Here is a 24253-nt window from a genome sequence, read left to right as displayed (position 1 = left end):
AAATCTGTAGATTGCCTTGGGCAGTGTGACCATTTTAACAATATTGATTCTTCCAATCCAAGAGCATGGAATATCTTTCCATTTTTTAAAGTCTTCTTTAATTTCCTTCATCAATGGTTTATAGTTTTCTGTGTATAATTCTTTCACCTCCTTGGTTAGATTTATTCCCAGACATTTTATTACTTTGGGTGCTATTTTAAAGGGGATTGTTTCTTTACTTTCTTTTTCTGTTGATTTATCGTTAGTGTAAAGAAATGCAAATGATTTTTGAACGTTAATTTTGTAACCTGCTACCTTGCTGAATTCTTCAATCAGCTCTAGTAGCTTTTGTGTGGACCTTTTAGGGTTTTCTATATATAGTAACATGTCATCAGCATATAATGACACTTTTACCTCTTCTTTTCCAATTTGGATCCCTTTTATTTCTTTCTCTTGCCTGACTGCTGTGGCTAGGGCTTCCAGGACTATGTTGAATAGGAGTGGTGATAGTGGGCATCCTTGTCTTGTCCCAGATTTTAGTGGGAAGCTTTTGAGTTTTTCACCGTTGAGTACTATGCTGGCTGTAGGTTTGTCATATATAGCTTTTATTATGTTGAGATATGTTCCCTCTATACCTACTTTGGCGAGAGTTTTTATCATAAATGGGTGTTGAATTTTATCAAATGCTTTTTCTGCATCGATTGAGATGATCATGTGGTTTTTGTCCTTTCTCTTGTTGATGTGATGTATTACATTGATTGATTTGCGTATGTTGAACCAGCCTTGTGTCCCTGGGATGAACCCCACTTGGTCATGATGTATAATATTTTTTATGTGCTGTTGGATTCTATTTGCTAAAATTTTGGTGAGGATTTTGGCGTCTATGTTCATCAGTGATATTGGCCTATAATTCTCTTTTTTTGTAGTGTCTTTGCCTGGTTTTGGTATCAGGGTGATGGTGGCTTCATAGAATGAGTTTGGGAGTATTCCCTCCTTTTCAATTGTCTGGAAGAGTTTGAGAAAACCGGTATGAGTTCTTCTTTGTATGTTTGGTAGAATTCCCCGGTGAAGCCGTCCGGTCCTGGACTTTTATTTGTAGGGAGGTTTTTAATTGCTATTTCTATTTCCTTTCTAGTGATCGGATTGTTCAAGTGTTCAGATTCTTCTTGATTCAGTTTTGGTGGACAGTATGTTTCCAGAAACTTGTCCATCTCCTCTAGGTTATCCAGTTTGGTTCCATATAGTTTTTCATAATATTCTTGTATGATATTCTGTATTTCTATTTTGTTTGTTGTAATTTCTCCATTTTCCTTTCTTATTTTGCTAATTTGTGCTCTCTCTTTTTTCTTCTTTGTGAGTTTGGCCAGAGGTTTGTCGATTTTATTTACTTTTTCAAAAAACCAGCTTTTGGTTTGGTTGATTTTTTCTATGGTCTTGTTAATCTCTATTGTATTTAATTCCCCTCTGATCTTTTATTATTTCCTTCCTTCTGCTGCTTTTTGGGGCTTTTTGTTCTTCTTTTTCTAATTCATTCAGGTGGTGGGTTAAATTGTTTATTTGAGATTGTTCTTCTTTTTTGAGGAAGGCCTGTATCACTATAAACTTCCCTCTTAGCACTGCCTTTGCTGTGTCCCATAGGTTTTGAGTGGTTGTGCTTTCATTATCATTTGTCTCAAGGTATTTTTTAATTTCAGCTTTGATTTCCTCATTGATCCATTGTTTTCTCAATAACATATTGTTTAATCTCCATGCTTTCCTTTTTTTCTCCTTTGTTTCTCTGTTGTTGATTTCCAGTTTCATGGCATTGTGGTCAGTAAAGATGCTTGAGATAATTTCTATCTTCTTAAAATTGTTGAGGTTTCTTTTGTGCCCAAGTACATGATCGATCCTGGAAAATGTTCCATGTGCACTTGAAAAGAATGTATATCCTATTTTTGGGGGGTGTAATGCTCTGAAAATATCCACCAAATCTAGTTTTTCTATTGTAGTATTTAATTTCTCTGTTGCCTTGTTTATTTTCTGTCTGGAAGATCTGTCTAGTGATGTTAATGCAGTGTTAAAATCTCCAACTATGATTGTATTCCCATCAATATCCCCCTTTATCTCTGTTAGTAATTCTTGTATGTACTTAGGTGCTCCTATATTGGGTGCATATATATTAACGAGTGTAATATCCTCATCTTGTATCACTCCTTTAATCATTATAAAATGTCCTTCTTTATCTTTCTTTATGGCCTTTGTTTTAAAGTCTATTTTGTCTGAAATCAGTACTGCAACACCTGCTTTTTTGGCTTTTCCATTTGCATGGAATATCCTTTTCCATCCTTTCACTCTCAATCTATATGTGTCCTTCTCCCTAAAGTGGGTCTCTTGTATGCAGCCTATTGAAGGTTCTTGCTTTATTATCCAGTCTGCCACTCTGTGTCTTTTGACTGGAGCATTTAGTCCATTAACATTTACAGTAATTAATGATAGATGTGTGTTTATTGCCATTTTGAACTTATCTTTGCAGTTGAATTGGTATATCCTCTTTGTTCCTTTCTTCTTCCTTTTGTGGTTTGGTAATTTTCCTTTGTATTATCATGGATTTTATTTAATTTTTGTGACTCCTTTGTAAATTTTTGGCTTGTGGTTACCCTTTTTTGTAAATCTATCAACCCATTACTATAACTGTTTTTATTAAACTGATAGTAACATGATCTCAAACCCATCCTACTGTTAAAAAAATTTTAAAAAGAAAGAAAAAAATATTCTATATTTCCCTGCCTCCCTCTCCCACTCTCAGTGATTTGTATGTCTTCTTTTATAATTTCATGTTTACTTTATTTGTAATTCATGAGTTATCACCTTTCCAGTTGTGAGTTTCTCATTTCTGTAGCATCCTGCTGCTTTTCTATTTAGAATAGCCCTTTCAGTATTTCTTTTAGCATGGGTTTAGTGTTGCTAAACTCCTGCAGCTTTTTTTGGTCTGTGAAACTCTTTATTTCTCCTTCTATCCTCAAGGATAGCCTTGCTGGATAAAGGATCCTAGGCTGCATCTTTTTTTCATTCAGGGCTTTGAATATATCTTGCCACTCCCTTCTGGCCTGTAGTGTTTGTGTAGAGAAATCAGCTGAGAGCCTTATGAGGGTTCCCTTGTAACTTACTCTTTGCTTTTCTCTTGCTGCCTTTAGAATCATTTCTTTATCCTTGACTCTGGCCATCTTGATTATGATATGTCTTGGTGTGGGTCTATTTGGGTTCTTCCTGTTTGGGACCCTCTGAGCTTCCTGTACTTGGATATCTGATTCCTTCTTTAAGTTTGGGAAGTTTTCAGTCATGATTTCTTCAAAAACCTTTTCAATCCCCTTTGATCTTTCTTCTTCTGGGACCCCTATTATGTGAAGATTGGGACGCTTTATATTATCCCATAGGTCCCTTATGCTATTTTCATTATTTTTTATTTGCTTCTCTTGTAGTTCTTCTGAATGGGTGCTTTCTATTGCCCTGTCTTCTAGATCACTCATTCGTTCCTCTGCATTATCTAGTCGGCTTTGCACAGCTATTAGATCATTCCTCATCTCTGTCAATGAGTTTACCCATTCTACTTGGCTCTTCTTTATAGCTTCAATTTCATTTTTGACATATTTTATATCTCTAAACACTACCTCTTTTAATTCCTTCAGCAATTCCATCACTCCTTTTTTGAAATCTTGATCTAGTAGGCTATCGATGTCTATTTCGTTGATCTTTCTTTCAGGGGATTTCTCTTGTTCTTTTAATTGGGAAAGGTTTTTCTGCTTCTTCATCTTGCTCATACCTCTTTGGCACTGTGGTTTATGGAGTATCAGTTGTTTATTTTGGTCCTTAAGGATTTTATCTATCTGATGCCTATTTAGGAATAGAACTTAGGAAAAAAAGAAAAAAAAAAATAAGAGAGAGAGAGAAAGAATTTTAAAAGAAGGGAGAAAGAGGGTTTGAAAACAGTGTATAATGAATAATAGAAGAGTGAATTGAAGCAGAGTATTAATCGGGTTGAGACGTCCTTTTAAAACCTTTACAAAAAAAAGGGGGTGGGGAGATGAATAGATGTATTTGAAACCTGTGTCTAATCAATAGCAGGACATCAAAACCCAAGAGAAATAGAAATGAATTAAGAAGTAAAGATTAAGAGAGTAATAGAAAATAGAACAGGTAAAAACAGATTTAAAAAAAAAGGGGGGGGTGGTTTGTCGGTGTTCTCCTGGAGTCTGTGTGCTTTTAATGTGAAGTCTTTCTGTCTTAGTCCTGTTTTGGAAGCTCAGCTTGCTGTTTTCAGAGGCCCTCCGCTGGCGTCCTCTTCTGTGCTGCTCCCAGCACCTGTCGGCAAGCGGATCGCGCCTCCTCCTAACACTGGGTCAGGTGCAGCTCTCCTCTGCTGTGGGCGGGCGGGTCGCTGCCCCTCCGGATGCCGCAGTCAGATGTTGCAGACTGGCCGGGTAGGAGGGCGGGTCGTGCCCCCTCCCAGCACCTCGGTCAGGGGCTGTGTTCCTGCCCGAAAGGCGGGGGGCCGCTCTTGCTCTACCTGCGCCGCCGCCGCGGGTAGCTCCGCTGCTCTGTGCGGCTGTGCGCTCCGCTCTGGTCGGCGCTCCGCAGGTGGGCTCGGGGAAGACCGAGGGACAGCCCTGTCCCTGCTCCGAGCAAAAACACAGCTCCTTGTTTGTCTTTGTGGAGCAAGTTCTCTGAGGGACCAGAATGGAAGGATCCTATCTGCCCCGGGCTGCAGGCCAGTCTCAGTCTGGCCTTTGAGGCTGCTAAGCCCTTCGGTCCGGATGCAGGTTTCGCTCCCGCCCCCGCCTGGGTGCTCAGCGGGGAGGATATGGCGGCTGTGCCTGCGCCCCGCCTCTCTTCCCCCGAAAACTTTCCGCGGGTTTTCAGAGATGGGGGTGTGCACCCTTCCCCCGAGAGCACCTCAACCTTGCTGTTTTATGGAGGGCCCAGGTTGTTCTGCCCTGTGCACCCACAGCCACGGCGCGCAGCCCCTTGCGTTCCCCTGGGGCTGCCTCCGTGCAGCCCCTCCAGTCCTCCGCCCGGCTTGTGCAGCCTGGCCCTTCCCGCCGCTGCAGGCCCGCGTCTCAGGCTGGGTGTCGGGGGGACGCTCTGTGCCCGTTTAACTTAGTTCTGTTAGTCAAGGGCTGCTCTGTACAGATCCGAGCCTCGGAGGCTCCCGCTCAGTCCCGCTGGCCTCTCAGTTGGAGAGGGGAGACCCAGCGAGCGAGCGCCAGTCCTCTTTTGCGGCTCCCTCCCCGCGGGACCCGTCCTGTGCTGCTTTGCCTTTTGTTCTTTCTTTTTTCCTTTTCTCCTACCAGATTTTTGGTGTCTTTATCATTTGAAGAGGGCGATGTTCTCTCAGAGTTCCGCAGGTGCTCTGGTTGGCTGAGTGGGTCTGTAGATGTGGGTCTTGGTGTATTTGTGGGAGAGGGTGACCTGCGAGCGTCCTTCTACTCCGCCATCTTCTCCGTCTCTTTCATGTTCTTTGTATTTTCTAAATCTTTGTTGAAAACTTCTAACTTTTCATTCTGTGCATCCATTCTTCTCCTGAGTTCTTTCATCATCATTATGATCATTACTCTGAACTTTTTCTCAGGTAGATTGCCTATCTTCACATTACTTATTTCTTCTGCGGTTTTATCCTGTTCCTTTGGAACATTTTCCTCTGTCACCTCATTTTGTCTGAGTTGCTATTGATAGTTTTATGTATGTAGTAGGTTAGTTATGTTTCTCAACGTTGGAGAAGTGGCCCTCTGTAGGAGACGTCCTATGCCTCCCTGCAGCTCACTCCCCTCTCATCACCCAAGCTATATGCTCTGTGGGTTCCCCCTAAGAGGGCTGTGTGGGTCTTTCTGTTGTGGTGGGCTGAGTATGTGGTGGGGGAGGGGTCTGGCAGGCTTGGTTGGCCCTTGTCTTGGTTGGTTGCCAGGCTCTGCCTTGTGTGGATGCTGCTGGCTACTAGTTAGTGGGGTCTGATCATGAAGCGGCTGACTGAAGAACCCCAGGGGGCCCCAGGGCTAATGCTAGCTCACTTGTGGGTGGAGTCAAGGTCCAGAAGACTCCAGGGCTGTTGCCCCCCCCCCCCCAAACTGGTGGGTGAAGCTGGGTCCAAGGGTTAGTGCTGGACTACTGGCAGATAGATCTAGGTCCTGGAGTCTGGTTGCAGGGCCCATGGATCCCAGAGCTGGTGTTAGATTACTGGTGGCGGGGGGCAGTTCTGGACACAGTTGGGTATAGGGTTTAGGGTGTCCCAAAGCTTGTGTTGGCCTGCTAGTGGGCAGGGCTGGGACCCGTCTGGTCCCAGAGTAGGGTCTGACCTGCCATAGGCTGGCTGGGTCCATAGGCTGTGGTTTTCTTGCATCTGGTGTTTGCTCCCTGGTGGGTGAGGCTGTCTAAAGACTAGCACAGGCTTCCTAGAGGGCAGGGCTGTTGCCTGCCCACTGGTGGGCAGGACCATGTACAGAGGTGTGTCTTGAAGCAGCTGTGGGCTCAGGAATTCTTTAGGCAGCCTGTCTGTTGATGAGTGGGGCTTTGTCCCCACTCAGTTAGTAATTTGCCCTGAGGCATCCCAGCACTGGTGCCTACAGGCTGTTGGGTGGGTCCAGGTCTTGGTGCTAATGTGCTAATGGCACCTACCAGAACTGGTTTCCATGCGGTAGCATGAGCTCCCAAATATGGCTGCTGCCAGTGTCTATGTCCACAAAGTAAGCCATAGCCGCCCCCCACCTCTCCAGGAGATTCTCCAAGACCAGCAGGTATGTCCGGCCCAGACTTCTATCAAATTATTGCTTTTGCCCTGGATCCTGGTGTGTGTGAGATTTTTGTGTGCACCCTTTAAGAGTGAAGTTTCTATTTCCCCATAGTCCTATGGAGCTCCCAAAATTGAGCACTGCTGGCCTTCAAAGCCAAATGATCTGGTGGCTTGTCTTCCTGGTGAAGGATCCCCAAGCTGGGGAGTCTGAAGTGAGGCTCAGAACTCTCATTCCTGTGGCAGAACCTCTGCACTATAATTATTCTCCAGTTAGTGGGTCACCCACTTTGGGATATGAGACTTGATTATATTGCAAATCTGCCCCTCCTACCCATCTCATTGTCATTCCTTTTTTATGTGTTTAATTGTTGAAGATTTTTTTGGTAGGTTTCGGTCTTTTCCATGTTGTGCAGATAGTTGTGGTTCTGGTGTGCTCATAAGTGGAGGTGAGCCCAGGGTCTTTCTACTCTGCCATCTTAGCCTGATTTCCCCCTGGTTATTTGTGAATGCTTATTTCTCCATAAGGGCTTTAGTATCAATGGGTCTAAGTCTATTTTTTAAAAAGCTTATTGGTAATTTTTATTGGGATAGTGTTAAATTTATAAATTAGAACTGACTTGTGTATAGTGCTGAATCATTATTTCTAAGAACAGGGGATGTCCTCCCATTTGAGAAAGTCTAATTTTGTGTCTTTTAGGAATGCTTTAAAGGTTTTCTCATATAGGTTTTGCACATTTGTGATAAATTAATTCCTAAGTATTTAATCTTCATTGGTATTGCAGTATATGGAGTTATTTTATACCACTAAGTCTTCTGATTGTCATGTAAATGAAGGATATTGAGTTTTGTGTGTTTATATCCTGCTACTTTACTGAATTCTTTTATTGTCTCAATTAATTTTATCATTGATTATCTAGGATTTTCCTAGTATAGTGTCATATCATGTGCAACTAGATATAGGTTTACTTATTCTTTACCAATGCTTATGTGTGTAATTGATTAATTTTGTTTAACTGCATTGATTAATTCCTCTAATATAATGCTAATTAGTAGCAGAGATAGTGAGTATCCTTGCCTTATTCCTGATTTTAATGGAAATGCCTCTAATGTTTCCCCATTAGGTAAGATACTTGCCTTAGGACTAAGGCATATATTTTATCCTGTTAATGAAGTACCACTCAATTCTTATTTTCTCGTCTTTTTAAACAGGCCTTTCCAGCATCTTTGGAGATAATCATATGAAGTTTTACCCCTTAGATATATTAATATAGTATATGATATTCATAGATTTCCTAATATTGAACCACCCTTACATTTCTGGAATAAATCCCATTTAGTCATGGTATATGATATTGTATTCTGTTTGTTAACATTTAATTTAGTAGTTTTGCATCAGTACTAATGAACTAATATTGGTCATTATATTGGTCCTTCCTGCCTTCCTTCCTATCTTTTATCAGGTTTAGGTATCAAACCTTCAGGAAATGTTTATATAAGAAATAGAGAAGTTCTTAATTTTTGATGTGCTGAAACTATTTATAGAGCATTGAGATTATCTGGACTTTGAAAGTTGAATGGAATTCTTCAGGAAACCATCTGGGCCTGAAATCACCTTCTTTGCTACCCTTGATGAAGGAGGACTTCTAAATGGGCTTTAATTAGGAGATACTTCTTGAATTTCAGCTGACAGAGCTGGGATTTAAACCTAGTTAGAAGCATGATCTTAACCACTGTATCAGTGATACATCAGGGACTTGATTACCTAATAGTAATGATGATGAAGATGATGTCTAGTAGATATTAGTTGCCTATTATGCATCAAGTACCATTTACATGTATTAACACATTCAGTCCCTGTTTCAGACTTACGGGGTACTATCTCTTATTATCCCTGAAGCACCGAAATTATCAACTCATCAAGGGTCACACAGCTAGTATAAATGGTGGAGCTGGTTTTCAATTCCAGTCAGTTTGGCTTCACAGTCTGTGCCTTTAATGACCAAAGTACAGTATAACAGCTTGCAGAACTGTGGACGATCCCCTTATATCAGAATCTCATTATGAATGCTTTTTTTTTAAAGGGGAAAAAATGGCTTAACTAAAGTCTCACAGATGAAAGAAGAGTTGCTGCCTATGAAAATGTCTGTCTAGCAATTTGGCTACAATCTCCCTATCCCTATCCTTACGGCTCTTCTCTTGCAGCAGTGTACAGACCTTGTAAGCTTCGTGTATAGAATTGTGTTCTAGTCTGAGTCAGCTCCACGTCTGAGGGATGCAACTTGAATGGAAAATTTTCCAATGAACTTGGTGACCCAAACTCAAATGAAACAGTTAAAATTTCCTCAAATTACTTAGAAATACTAAGTATTATCATTGAGATGGGTAAATTTTCTGGTTTATGTTAAGTATGATCTCTTATTAATGTTTGTTGAGTCAATGAAGCACCCTCATTGCTATTCATTATTTTAAGCTTTTTCGTACAGTCTTACTTTGATATTTAGACATTATTAAAATTATGCAGATTAAGACAAAGGGTAATATTTTTATGTCATTTCCGTAAATGCTCAACATTCTTCTCTCCCACATCCCCCCACCAAGAAAACCAACTTAATGAGCCACAAAACATGTTATAATGAATGGGAAAAATATTTTTAGCATTTTTATGCAGAAAATACCTCATTAAAAACAAATGCTTCAGCAAGCAGATTTGAGCTTAATGAGGACTTTTGTTGAGCAGAGGCTTTTATGACAAATCACTAGCATGTGTAACTGCTCTATATAAAGACCTAGAAAGCCCTCAGAGCCTCGTCCTTATCCCTGGGCTGCACTGCAGCGGTGTGTGAGTGTGGCATGACGCTTAGTAGATGCTTGATGAACCTGAGGGACGTGAAGCCTACTATCCAGCCACAAGTAGGAAAAATGTCTATGTACTGATCAGTCTCACTGTTTTGTCAGATGTTATATCAGGAGAGTCATTAAGATGAACTTTGTTCTCAGCTGGGTGTTTGGCATCATGTGACCCAAATATTTTGTATCTGTTTCATACTGTAAAGGCCATAAGGGTATAGGGTTTATAACTATACATACAACCTTAATTTCAAATAAAAACCTCAACTTGTACCCACACTATTGTAACTTGTTAGACTTTGGGACTCCAACTGGCATGACAAGGGAGCAGGGACCCAGCTCGTCAGGCAGGCTGTAGGGGCCGATTTGGTCACAGAAACCACAGTCCCTCGCCTCAGTCATGCCCTGCCCTGAGGCACAAAGTGCTCACCTAGGGTGATGGGCCTTACCACTGAGGCCTCAGAAGGCACACTTGGCGTGATGGTGTTTCCAGGTATTCTGAGCTGGGCTCAGCTTCATCACTGATCCATCCTTGCAGGCTTGAGCTGAGTCACAGCCACACCCACCCAGGCAAGGTTGACATTTCCAGTGGTAATTGGTTACCCAGAAGAACTAGCCTCCCTTATAGAATGGGAAGCATGAAATTATGAGATGATTCATTTTCAGGTGGTATTTTTTCACATCATGTAAGTTCTTTCTCCGTTCATCTGACCGAGTCAGCCACACTATCACATGACTAGTAACAACAGTAGTGGTTGCAGCAGTTAACATTTATTGAGGTGTTACTGAATGCCAGGAACTGTGCTAAGTTTTTTCCACACCTTATCTCATTTAACCCTCAAACCCTATAAGCTGGATACTATTAATATCCCCATATTACAGATGAGGAAACTGAGGGCAAAGATGGTAAGTAACCTGCACTAAATCTTTCAGCTCATATATATAAGAACTAGGATTTAAAGCAATTTTCCCCCTGATTCTATTTTATTTTTTTAATGAAGTATAGTTGACTTACAATATTATGTTAGTTTCAGGTATACAGCAAAGTGATTCAGTTATAGATTTTTTTTCAGGTTTTTTTCCATTATAGATTATTACAAAGTATTATATACAGTTCCCTGTGCTATACAGTAAATCCTTGTTGTTTCTCTTTTATATATACTGGTCTATATCTGTTAATCCCACATTCCTAATTTCTTTGATTTCAGAGTCCTTAACTATTATTGCTTTACTGCATTGTGTAGCCAATTAACTAAAAAAAAACTATATCCCCACTCTATTCCAAAATAAGAGGCATTCTTTTCAGTAATGACAGGGTAAAACATTCAGTTTTCAAATGCCCATGATCAGCTCTTTCAGGCTCCTTCAGTAGGAGGAGGGAAACTGACCCAAGACCCACTCATACTTCCCGCTCAGCAGGTACAGGGCTGCCGCCTGGCCACCACTCTCACCGTTAAGAAGTGCCGGTCCTTAACTTCGCGCCGCCTCTGGCTGTGAGTTGGTGGGTAGGCTGGCAGTGGAGGAACCGCTACGGAAGGGGGGGCAGCAGCTCTTTGCTCCCGACGATCACTCCGGCTACGGTGTTCTGGGGGCAGAAAAAACAATAGTACATAAACAAACTTGGCATTTTCAATTTCTCTTTCCCCTGTGGGAGGATGAGCAAAAGGCTGGAAAAAAGTGAGTTTTTGGTAATCTAGCTCATTTGTATACTAAATATTTTCAGAATGGTTCTGAACTAAACTTTCATTTCATATTAATATGAAGTTGGACACCTATATTTCAGTGGGTCCATCTCATAGTCGTTGTACAAGATGTTTGGAGAAAGTAGTATATTTCTCAGTGTGCCTCATTTCAAAACAACATGAGCAAAAAAAAAAAAAATCTAGAACAATGGTGTAAAATCTGCTGACAGTCCTGTGGTGGATAGTCGGCACAGACATGCCAGAGCCCCCCAGGGTGTGGTGGGGGACAGATGCTCACAGCCATCCAGGGGGTGATGGAGCCGGCTCACAGTGCCTCAGGAGCACGGATGGCTATGTGTTTAGGAATTTTGTGAGCCAGTTTTTAAACTGTTGGTAACTTGAAATAGGCCATGGTGGGAGTATTTATACCACAGAAATTGCTGAATGCTATACATCAGGGCCTTATTTATTTATTACCTTTTTTTTTTAAGAGAACCTGTGACCAGCACACCATTGCAGCCATCTAAGCCCTGTCTGCCGCAATACTCAGGTGGCTTTCAAATCCTGGGCTCTTAGAGAAAGTAAAGGAATTCCAATTATGACAGTTGTCTGATTTAGGAATAAAGCTACCTCTGGGAAAAGCCAAGAAATTTCTATGGGGTGAAGTGGTCCTGACTTCATAACAAGAATCAGTGAGACACCAGGAGCACAATTTAGTTTCTGGATGTCTCAGCAAGCCCCAAAGCATACCGTGCCCAACATACTGGCCACACCAGAGGCTGCCCTGCCTGCCAAAACCCAGCCCACACTGATGCCTAGGGCCTGAAATCTCATGACCCCCGCTCATGTGACCAAGGTGCAGATTTGTGTAGCAGATGCCTTAATCTGACTTCTGTTGTTTACAATTGCCATTATCCAGCACATCAATAATATTTATGATGCCCAATATTTATTGAGCAACTGCCACACACCAAAGATGGTTTGCAAAAGCTCTCACGTGTATCATCTTGACAATTGCACAAAGTAGGCACTGATAGCATCCCTCTTGTGTAGATGCCTAAATGGATCAGGGAGGCTCAGTCACTGCTGAGCTATCAGTGGTACACACTTGGCCCCAGGGCCCTGATCTTGACCATTGCTTGACCTATAACTCTGGAAGGTCCAAACACACCTCACTCATCAGAGCAAGACTGCTTGGATTTTCTATTATTTGATTATAATTACATTTGATCACATTCTAATTCTTTGGACATTGATAATAAAGAATATAGAATATTTGGCTACTCATAAGACACTACTTACTCTTTTACCTGTGTTAGGAAACAGAACTAACTACACTGACCCTCTCAGGTGGCGTCACATGCCCTTTCTCTGAAGGCCCTATGGTTTCCAGTGCCCATTTCATCTCTATCACTGTATTGATAAAAATCAGGATCTCTCTATAAATCTGCCTATTTACTAGAAGTCTGCCGCCGGACAACAGAGTACATTCAGGTTTCCCTCTCTGTGCCCTTCTGTGCTGGTGATATAGTGGGTTCTCCATAAATGTTTGTTGAGTGACTGAAAAGAAGAAATTAATGCTTTCAGTAGGGTCTGGTTTTGTAACATTAGAATGTACTCTAAACCCCTATCTTTCCCATGGGCTGTGTGGGCACTGACACAGTGCTGTGCCCTCGCTGTTGGGACCTTCTCTAGGTCCTGCTGCTTGTTTCTGCTGGCCTCCCTAATGCTGGCCTCTTTCCTCTTTGCTGTATTCAGTGTGCTGCACTCTAAACCAGTACCTGAGCACTCTTGAGCTTTCTGATTTCTGTCCATGTCTGATTAGACAGGGAAGCCCAGTGACAGGCCAAACTACTGACTTGGTCTGTGTCAGGAAAACGTGGCAGTATTTCTCATCATCCTTTGCTTGGGATTCTTTAGACAAATGTTGATTCCCATTCACAACCAGAGGAAAGTCCTCATCCCCACGTAGGTGGTCTTTGCTAAACTGCCTCCACAGCTGTTCATCAGGAAGACTTCAAAAAAATTTTTTATTTAACTATAGTTGATTCACAATATTGCATTAGTTTCAGGTGTACAGCTTCAGATGCTTTTCCATTATAGGTTACTACAAGATATTGAATACAGTTCCCTGTGCTGTACAGTAAATCCTTGTTGTTTATCTGTTTTATATATAGTGGTATGTATCTGTTAATCCTGTACTCCTAATTTATCCCTCATTCCTCTTCCTTCGGTAACCATAAGTTTGTTTTATATGTCTGTGTCTGTTTCTGTTTTGGAAATAAGTTGATTTGTCTTTTTTTTTTTTTAAGATTCCACATATATGTGACATATAATGTTTGCTTTCTCTTTCTGACTTAGTCATTCTGTATGATAATCTCTCAGTCTATCCATGTTGCTGCAAATGGCATTATTTCATTCTTTTTTATGGCTAATATCCCATTTTATTATATATATATCTCACAACTTCTTTATCCAGTCATCTGTCGATGGACATTTAGGTTGCTTCCATGTCTTGGCTGTTGTAAATAGTGCTGCTATGAACATTGGGGTGCATTCTTTTCAAGTTAGAGTTTTCAATTTTCTGGATTTATGCCCAGGAATGGGATTGCTGGATAATATTGTAACTCTATTTTTAGTTTTTTAAGGAACCTCCATACTGTATTACCTACTGGCTATACCAACTTACATTCCCACCAACAGTGTAAGAAGGTTCCCTTTTTTTTTTTCACACCCTCTGCAGCATTTATTATATTGTAGACTTTTTAAATGATGGCCATTTTGACCAGTGTGAGGTGATACCTCATTGTGGTTTTGATTTGCATTTCTCTAATAATTAGTGATGTTGAGCATCTTTTCATGTGCCTGTTGGCCATTCATATGTGCCTTCTTTTGATAAATGTCTGTTTAGGTCTTCTGCCTATTTTTTGATTGGGTTGGGTTTTTTTTGTTTTTGTTTTTGTTGTTTTTTTTTTTTTTTTTTTTTTGTATTGAGTTGTATGAGCTGTCTGTATATTTTGGAAATTAAGCCTTTGTCAATCACATCATTTGCACATTTTTCTCCCAGTCCATAGGTTGTCTTTTCATTTTGTTGGTTTCCTTTGCTGTGCAAAAAGCTTACAAGTTTGATTAGGTCTCATTCATTTACTTTTGCTTTTATTTCTTTTGCCTTGGGAGACTGAGTGATCTAAGAAAACATTACTACGATTTATGTCTGAGGATGTTTTGCCTATGTTCTCTTCTAGGAGTTTTATGGTATCATGTCTTATATTTAAGTCTTTAAGCCATTTTGAGTTTATTTTTATGTATGGCGTGAGGGAGTGTTCTAACTTTATTGGTTTACATGAGGCTGTCCAGCTTTCCGGACACCATTTGCTGAAAAGACCGCCTTTTTTTCATTGTATATTCTTGCCTCCTTTGTTGAAGATTAATTGACTGTAGGTGTGTGGGTTTAGTTCTGGGCTCTCTATCCTGTTCCACTGATCTAATGTCTGCTTTTGAGCCAGTACCACACTGTTTTCATTACTGTAGCTCTGTAGTATTGTCTGAAGTCTGGGAGGGTTATGCCTCCAGCTTTGTTCTTTTTCCTCAGAATTGCCTTGGGAATTATGAGTCTTTTATGATTTCATATAAATTTTAGGACTATTTGTTTTAGCTCTGTGAACAATGTCATGGGTTATCTGATAGGGATCCCATTAAATCTGTAGATTGCTTTGGGTAGTATGGCCAGTTTAACAATATTGAGTCTTCCAATCCAAGAGCATGGGATATCTTTCCATTTCTTTGTATCATCTTCAGTTTCCTTTATCACTGTTTTATAGTTCTCAGTGTATAGGTCTTTCACTTCCTTGGTTAGGTTTATTCCTAGGTATTTTATTTTTTGATGTGATTTTAAATTGGATTTTTTAAACTTTCTTTTTTCTGCTATTTCATTGTTCATGTAAAGAAAAGCAACAGATTTCTATACATTGATCTTGCATCCTGCTACCTTGCTGAATTCATTTATTAGTTTTAATAGTTTTTGTGTGGAGTCTTTAGGGTTTTCTATATATAGTATGTCATCTGTATACAATGCTAATTTTACCTCTTCCCTTCCAATTTGGGTACCTATTATTTCTTTTTCTTGTCTGATTGCTGTGGCTAGGACTTCCAAAACTTATGTTTAATGGAAGTGGTGAGAGTGGGTATCCTTCTCTTGTTCCAGAATTTAGTGAGAAGGCTTTCAGCTTTTCACCACTGAGTATTATATTGGCTATGGGTTTGTTGTAAATGGCTTTTATGATGCTGAGAGATGTTCCCTCTATACCCAATATGGTGACAGTTTTTAATCATGAATGGATGTTGAGTTTTATCAAATGTTTTGTCTACATCTATTGAGATGATTATGTGGTTTTGTCTTGTTGATGTGGTGTATCATTGATTGATTTGCATATGTGGAACCATCCTTGTGACCCTGGGATAAATCCAACATAATCATAGTGTATGATCCTTTCTATGTGTTGTTGGATTCAGTTTGCTAAATTTTTTTGAGGATTTTTGCGTCTATATTCATCAATGATATTAGCCTGTAACTTTCTTTTTTTGTAGTGTATTTGTCTAGTTTTGGTATGAGGGTGATGGTGGCTTCATAGAATGACTTTAGGAGTGTTCCCTCCTCTTCAATCCTTTTGAATAGTTTGAGAAGGATAATCATGAATTCTTTGTCTATTTGGTAGAATTCTGCAGTGAAGCCATTTGGTCCTAGACTTTCGTCTGCAGGGAGTTTTTTTTAAATTACAGATTCTATTTCACTTCTAGTAATTGGTCTGTTCATATTTATCTGTTTCTTGATTCAATTTTGGTAGGCTGTATATTTCTAGAAACTTGTCCATTTCCTCTAGGCTGTCCATTTTGTTGGTATACAAGTATTTTCTTATGATTTTTCTTTTTGTATTTCTCCTCAGTTATATCAGTAGTTTTTCCCTCCTCTTTCTTATTTTGTTTATTTGGGTCCTCTTTTCTTCTTGGTGAGTATGGTTACAGGTTCATCTGTTTTTTTTATCCTTTCCAAAAAACAGCTCTTGGTTTTACTGATTTTTTTGTTGTTTTTTAAATCTCTGTTTTATTTTCCTCTCTGATCTTTATTATTTCCTTCCTCTGCTGAATTTAGGTTTTGTTTGTTATTTTTCTAATTCTTTCAGGTGGTAGGTCAGATTTTTTTAGTTGAGATTCTTTTTTTTTTTTGAGGAAGGCCTGTATCACTGTGAACTTCCCTCTTAGGACTCCTTTTGCTGCATCCCATAGATTTTTTTTTTTAAATAACTTCTTTTTTTGGAGGGGAGGGAGGTAATTTGGTTTATCTATTTATTTATTTTTCTTATTGGAGGTACTGGAGATTGAACCCAGGACCTCATACATGCTAGGCTGGCACTCTGCCACTGAGCTATACCCTCCCCCCATAGATTTTGTATGGTTGCATTTTCATTGTCATTTGTTTGGAAGTACTTTTTGACTTCCTCTTTGATTTCACCATTGACCCATTGGTTTTCTAGTAGCATGTTGTTTAGTGTTCAGGTAATCATTATTTTCTCTCTTTCTTTTTGTGGTTGACTTCTAGTTTCATTCTGTTGTGGTCAGAGAAGATGCTTGAGATAATTTATATCCTCTTACATTTTTTGAGGCTTGTTTTGTGTCCTAATACGTGGTCTATCCTAGAGAATGTTCCGTGTACCCTTGAAAAGAATATATATTGTGTTTTTTTTGGATCTAATGTCCTGTAGGTATCAATTAACTCTAACTGTTTTGTTGTGTTCTTTAGAGTCTCTGTTGCCTTATTGATTTTCTGGCTGGAAGATCTGTCCATTGATGTCACTGGGGTGTTGAAATCTCCTTTTATTGAATTGCCATCAATTTTTTAAATATGTTAGTATGTGTGTTATGTATTTAGGTGCTCCTATATTGGGTGCATATGTTAATGAGTATAATATCATCTTCCTGTATTGATCGTTTTATCATTTAGTGTCCTTCTTTGTCTTTATGGCCTTTATTTTAGTCTATTCTGTTTGATATGAGTATTGGTACTGCCACTTTCTTGTCATTTCCATTTGAATGAAATATCGCCTTTCACCTCCTCACTTTCAGTCTATACATGTCTATTGCCCTAAAGTGGGTCTCTTAGAGGCAGCATATTATAGGTTCTTATTTTATTATCCATTCTGACACTCTGTCTTTTTAAAATATTTATTCAAGTATAGTCAGTTTACAATGTTGTGTCAATTTCTGATGAACAGCACTGTGCTTCAGTCACATAGGAAAATACATATATTCATTTTCATATTCTTTTTCACTGTAAGTTACTACAAGATATTGAATATAGTTCCCTGTGCTATACAGTATAAACTCATTTATCTATTTTATATATAGTAGTTAGTATCTGCAAATCTCAAACTCCCAATTCATCCCTTCCCACCCCCTTCTTCCATGGTAACCAGAGTTTGTTTTCTATGTCTGTGAGTCTGTTTCTGTTTTGTAAATAAGTTCATTTGTGTCATTTTTTAAAGATTCCACATATAAAGGATATCATATGGTATTTTTCTTTCTCTTTCTGGCTTACTTCACTTAGAATGACATTCTCCAGGTCCATCCATCTTGCTGCAAATGGCATTATTTTATTCTTTTTTATGGCTGAGTAGTATTCTATTGTCTAAATATACCACAGCTTCTTTATCCAGTCCTCTGTTGATGGACATTTAGGTTGTTTCCATGTCTTGGCTATTGTCAATAGTGCTGCTATGAACACTGGGGTGCATGTATCTCTTCAAATTAGATTTCCCTCCAGATACATGCCCAGAAGTGGGATTGCTGGATCATATGGTAAGTCTATTTTTAGTTTTTAGAGGAATCTCCATACTGTTTCCCATAAGGGCTGAACCAAACCACATTCCCACCACAGTGTAGGAGAGCTCCCTTTTCTCCACACCCTCTCCAACATTTATAGTTTGTGGACTTTGGAATGACGGCCATTCTGACTGGTGTAAGGTGATACTTCATTGTCGTTTTGATTTGCATTTGTCTGATAATTAGAGATATTGAGCATTTTTTCATGTGCCTATTGGCCATCTGTATGTCTTCATTGGAGAATTGCTTGTTTAGGTCTTCTGTCCATTTTTGGATTGGGTTGTTTGTTTTTTTGTTATTAAGTTGTAGGATCTGTTTATATATTCTGGAAATTAAGCCCTTGTCAGTCTCATCTTTTGAAAATATTTTTTCCCATTCTGTGGGTTGTCCTTTTGCTTTGCTTATGGTTTCCTTTGCTGTGCAAAAGCTTGTAACTTTAATTAGGTCCCATTTGTTTATTTTTGCTTTTATTTCTATTGCCTGGGTAGATTGCCCTAGGAGAACATTGCTGAGATTTATGTCAGGAAATGTTTTGCCTATGTTTTCTTCTAAGAAGTTTAGTATCTTGTCTTATATTTGTCTTTAAGCCATTTTGAGTTTATTTTTGTGTATGGTGTGAGGGAGTGTTCTAACTTCATTGATTTACATGCAGCTGTCTAGTTTTCCCAACACCATTTGCTGAAGAGACTGTCTACTCCATTTTGTATACTTTTTTGTATACTTTTGCCTCCTTTGTCAAAGATTAATTGACCAAAAGTTTGTGGGTTTATTTCTGGGCTCTCTATTCTGTACCATTGATCCATATGTCTGTTTTTGTACCAATACCATGCCGTTGATTACCGTAGCTCTGTAGTATTGTCTGAAGTCTGGGAGGGTTATTCCTCCAGCTTCATCCTTCTTCTTCAATATTGCTTTGGCAATTTAGGGTCTTCTGTGATTCCATATAAATTTTAGGATTATTTGTTCTAGTTCTGTGAAAGATGTCCTTGGTAATTTGATAGGGATCACATTACATCTGTAGATGGCTTTGGGTAGTATTGCCATTTTAACGATATTAATTCTTCCAATCCAAGAACACTCTATGTCTTTTGGTTGCAGCATTTAGTCAATTGACATTCAAAGTAATTATTGATAGATTGGTATTTATTGCCATTTTAAACCTTGTTTTCCAGTTGATTTTGTATTTCTTCTTTGTTCCTTTATTCTTTTTGCTTTTCCTTTTGTGGTTTGATGGTTTTCTTTTATATTATGCTTGAATTCCTTTCTTTTGAGTTTTGTGAGTCTATTGTTTTCAAGTGTTTTAAACCATAACTATATCTACTTGCTTTAGACTGATAGTCATGTAAGCTCAAACATATTCTAAAAGATCTATGTTTTCTTACTCATCAACCCCATTTTGTGATTTTGATTTTCTATTTTACATCTTTATGTTTATCCTATTGCTGTTGCTTGTAGTTATAACTGCTTTCACAACATTTTTGGTTTTTGATGTATGGACTAGATTAAGAGATCCTCGATCCTTTTATATATTAGTCTTTCCTATTGTGATTTTCCCTTTCCTATAGATTCTTTCTTCTTTCTTATTAAGAGAAGACCTTTCAGTATTTCTTTTAGGATAGGTTTAGTATTGCTGTATTCTTTTAGTTTTGCTTGTCTGAGAAATTCTTTTATTACTCATTCTGTTCTAATAATCTTGCTGGGTAGAGTATCCTAAGTTTCAGGTTTTTCCCTTTCAGGACTTTGAATATATCATGCCTTCCCTTCTGACCTGCAACCTTACTGTAGAGAAATCAGCTGATAGCCTTATGGAGGGAGTCCCTTGTAATGGACTCGTTTTTCTCTTGTTGCCTTTAGAATCCTCTCTTATCATTCACTTTTGCCATTTAATTATATGTCTTGGTGTGGGTCTGTTTGGGTTCATCTCATTTGGGACCCTCTGTACCTGGATATGTTTCCTTCTTTAGGTTTGGGAAGTTTTTAGCTATAATTTCTTCAAATACATTTTTGATCCCCATTTCTCCTTCTGGAATCCCTATTAGGTGTAGGTTGGCAAGCTTTATATTACCCCAGATCTCATGTTGATTTCATTTTTTAATTTGTCTTTATGTCTGCTGTTCTGATTAGGTGATTTATTATTCTAGCCAGATGACTTATTTGTTATTCTGCATTATTTAGTCTGCTAGTTACTGCCTTTAGCTCAGTTTTTATCTTGGCAATTGAGTGGTCTAATTTTGATTGGTTCCTCTTTATGGGTTCTAGTTCCTTATGACAATGATCTGCATTTCTAGTCTTTCTTAGTTTCCATAGCATTTTTATTACCTTCTTCTTGAACTTTGGGGTCTGGTAGCCTGGTGAAGTCTGTTCCATTGTTTTTTTCTTTCAGGGGATTTCTCTTTTTCTTGTAATTGGGAGTAGTTCCTCTGTTTTTTCATTTCACATTTATTTCTCTGACTATGAATTTAGGAAAAACAGTTATCTACTATGGTCTTAAAGGGTTGTTTTATGTGGGAGCATCCCTGTGTAGCGTGAGTGAGTCCAGTCTTTTTGGTGTGCGGGCTGTTTTTGGTATGGCTGCCTGCCATGTCTTTCCTTGCCATGTGCTGTCTGTTGTCCTGATGATGGGAGGTGGGATTGGTGTTGTGGTGTCCAGAGCCTGCACTGGATGTTGGGCAGGGCTTCCTCTTTGCTCTGTGGTGGTCACAGCCCTGTCAGGGGAAAGGTCTGCTCCCTATTTGTTGGAGTAGAAGCCCCCAGATTCGTTTCTGAGCTGCAGTCTGAGGTAGGTGGGACTGGAGCTGTCTGTCTGGGAAAGGAGCTGCTGTGTTCCTCCCCAAGAGCTGTACGCTGGGATGTGTGACTCTGTGACACCATTACCCACCCAGTGTGTGCGCCCACAAAATCGTTGCTGCTGGTGCTGCCCCGGGACCCATCTGCCCTGCGGGAGTGCCAGTAATTGGCTTGGGCGTCAACCGTGGCACGTGCAGTCCCAAAGTCCAGCGTGGCCAGAGCCACGCCCTGCTGTGAGCACGCTGACTAACAATCGGGCTTCCATGGTGGACCCATGCCTGCCCTTCACACATTGGTAATGGGGCTCCTATGGCAGATGTGCACTCTGTCTTAGGCACATCCCTGCTTGTAGTCCAAACCACATTCCAGGCACTTCAGGCTGTCTCCATGCAACGAAACCAAGTCCTTTCCCCACGTCTGTTCCCTGAAGCCCAAGTTTCAGCACCTAGCCGGTGCACATACTAGCAGGCGTGTGGTGACTTGGCAGCCGTCAGTGCCCGTCTCTCTCTACCCTGCCTGGCAGCAAGCTGGCCTGGGAACAGTTTTCTTGGGCAAATTCCAGGCCCTTGCAGCCCCCGCCCCCGCCCCTGCCCCTGCTGATCTCCCAGCCAGTGAAGGGGGTTCCCAAGGTAGGGAACCTTTCCTCTTTCACAGCTCCCTCCCAGGGGCACAGATTCCCTCTCCATTCCTTTTTGTTTGTTTGTTTACTCCTACTTGGTTATGTGGAGGTCTTGTGTGCAGCGTTGGTTGTATGAGATCTTTTGCCAGCTTTCAGTAGGTATTCTGTGAGAATTGTTCCAGATATAGATGTGTTTTTTATGTATTTGTGGGGGGGAGGTGAGCTCCATGTCTTTCTGCTCTGCTGTCTTGATCTCCCTCCCATGAAGACTTTTTGAGATAAACGTCTTGCATGTTAAAGTACACACCTCCAGCTACCCTCATTTTTCTCTGCATGTCAATTAGTGGGCTTTTCGAAATGGGCAGCATAAGGAAAAGCTTTTACATTCTTAAATTCATAACAAAGAATAAAATATAGGTGTCACTGGTTAGGAAAAGGTGGAAGGAAGGGAGGAGTCTGGAAGCAGACATCAATTTAATTTCCCCTATAGTTGCTCCCCTGCTCCACTTCCTAGTACGTCTCTTTCATCTGCCCCAGGCCAGGAGCGGGCAGGTAGATTAATGGCTCTCTAATACTTCTTTCTGGTGGTGGGGTGTGGAGAACATTCGTCTGCTAGAGTCTGAAACTGCAGTAGACTCTTGTTCGTTATTCCCTTAGACCCCCGGTCCTGAAACTTGAAAGGAAACAAAATAGAAATCTCTTTTTATAGCCTCTAGTAATCACTCTCTCGCCATCTTACAAACAAATAGTGGCATCACTTCAAGCCATTATTGGCTCTGAGCATGAAGAACTGCTAAGAAAAAAGGGAAAAAAAGAGGAAGCAGATTCTAAATATCTTGAAATCCATTACAGTGCTGCTTCCTCTGAGGAGCCTTCCCTGAAGTGCTGCAGTGTGATTAGTGCCTTTCCTCTGAGCTCGCATATCATGGTGTTGAAATTACCTGCTTACTTGCTGGTCTCCCTCACTAGACAAGGAGTAACTTGTGGGCAAGGACCACATGCTGTGGCTCTCTGAAGCCTAGGTTTGGCACAATGTCTGGCCCTCAGTAGACTTTGTTGAGGGGTTTACTATTGAGCATATCTTGAAGGCAGCCAATTTCTAGATTCTGATCTCAGTCCCCTCGCTCCCTCCTTATAAAGCCTCATCTCCAAAAGGAGAACAGTGTTGCCGCCACCACAGCTTCACTTGTCTGTGCTTCATTATCCACTCCCTCCTGGTGGAAGCCAGGATATTCCAGCTGTCCAAATACAGACCCCACAGGGAAGCTCATTTGCCGAGCAAGGCCTTGTCTGAGAGGGTATCAGTCATGGCCACCAGGTGGCAGAAGTGGTATTCTGCTGAATGCACTGCTAAGCTACTGTTTCTTGGACAAGGCTAAAAAAAAAAAGTCACTTTCTAATTTTAATTCTACACTGCATGTTTTTAATTTTGTGATGCCTATAATTCCTGTTTATGGCTCTCTGCAGTGCTATTAAAACTACTACACCCAAGATTTGCTATTGAGACAACCACAAAGCAAGGCAGTCTGTGGAGGGCAGGATGCAGCTCCTCTGTCTTCCTTCCAAACCCTGGGGGGCCCCATATCCTTCTCTCAGCCCCCAGGAGGAAGTTGTGAGAAAATTGATATTGGCACTTGCTGTTCCTCAGTTCTGCTATTAAGTCCAAACCTGACAACGCGGTGAAATGTGATAGCTTACGAGGAGCTTAATGTTATCTGGTTGAATCTGGAAAAATCTAATCAGAGATGACTTATGAATAATAATTCAGGGATAAAAATAATTATGTCTAAAGGGCTAATGTTACTCAAGCTCTCTAATGATGGGCTCAGAGAAGGTATTTAGTGAGAATGATCGGATTCCTCTGTCGTCATTTTGTGCCCTCAGAGCTCAACCTGTTTCCTGCCAAATTGGATTCAGTTGCACAGTCACTGAGGACCTACTATTTGTCAGGTGCGTGCTAACTGCTTTGAGTTAAAAGAAAAAATGATAAGATCTCACCCTTGCCTGCAAGTTGCTCATGGATTAATGGTAGAAGACAGGCCCGTAAGTGGTTAGTTATGATGCAAGCGTCCAAGTGGCACTGCAGGGTGGGAGGATGCAGGGGCTGTTAGGGGCAGGGCACCTGCCTAATCCAGGCTGCAAAGGAACAGTAAGTGTGTTAAGGACGATTTCTGGAAGGTGGCTGGTACTAAAAGTTTGGTAAAGAACTTTTTCAGCCAACTATAGGATCAACGTGAATAGTAGGAATACCAGAGACAGGTCTGGAGGATACTGACTGTCATTCTTCATTGTAAGTGTGACAGTATCTGCTCCTAAGAACCAAGGGGAATTTTTGGAAACAGTTGCATTAAGGATGTTAGTAGGTTAGCTCTTTCATTAAAGGGGAAAAGGACAAGGGACGGGCAGAAGGGAGAAGTCAGATGTGTAAGAAAAAAGCTGAAAACAGCATTTGTAATTTTATTTCACTTGAATTCTAATACTTTAGCGGAATACCATTCCTTAAAGGAACATAGGGAATTTGGAACAAAGACATTGAATGTACAGACCCCATGTGTCTCCATAGCAAAAATCTAAAGCCAAAAAAGATGGCATGTCAACGTGTGACACAATGTAGAGGGCTCTAAAAGGGCGATGCCAGTGTTTAGTCTCCTTGCCCTAATTAGAATGGCTTTAAGGCACTAAAAAGTAACCAGTGGAAAAGAA

The 24253-nt window shown here is 40.3% G+C and overlaps 1 protein-coding gene across 4 annotated transcripts in view; it reads right to left on the bottom strand.

The window, feature by feature from the left end:
• Window positions 1-24253, bottom strand: part of NHS (NHS actin remodeling regulator) — a 340052-nt gene that overhangs the window by 40199 nt on the left and 275600 nt on the right. For all 4 annotated transcript variants that reach the window (XM_074359290.1, XM_074359291.1, XM_045516346.2 and 1 more), the window contains exon 3: window positions 11038-11171. In XM_074359290.1, coding sequence (XP_074215391.1) covers window positions 11038-11171 — 134 coding nt within the window. The remainder of the gene's footprint in view (window positions 1-11037; window positions 11172-24253) is intronic.

The sequence above is a fragment of the Camelus bactrianus genome, chromosome X, assembly GCF_048773025.1.
Source record: "Camelus bactrianus isolate YW-2024 breed Bactrian camel chromosome X, ASM4877302v1, whole genome shotgun sequence".
NCBI lineage: Eukaryota > Metazoa > Chordata > Mammalia > Artiodactyla > Camelidae > Camelus > Camelus bactrianus.
This window is presented reverse-complemented; position numbering and strand designations above follow the sequence as displayed.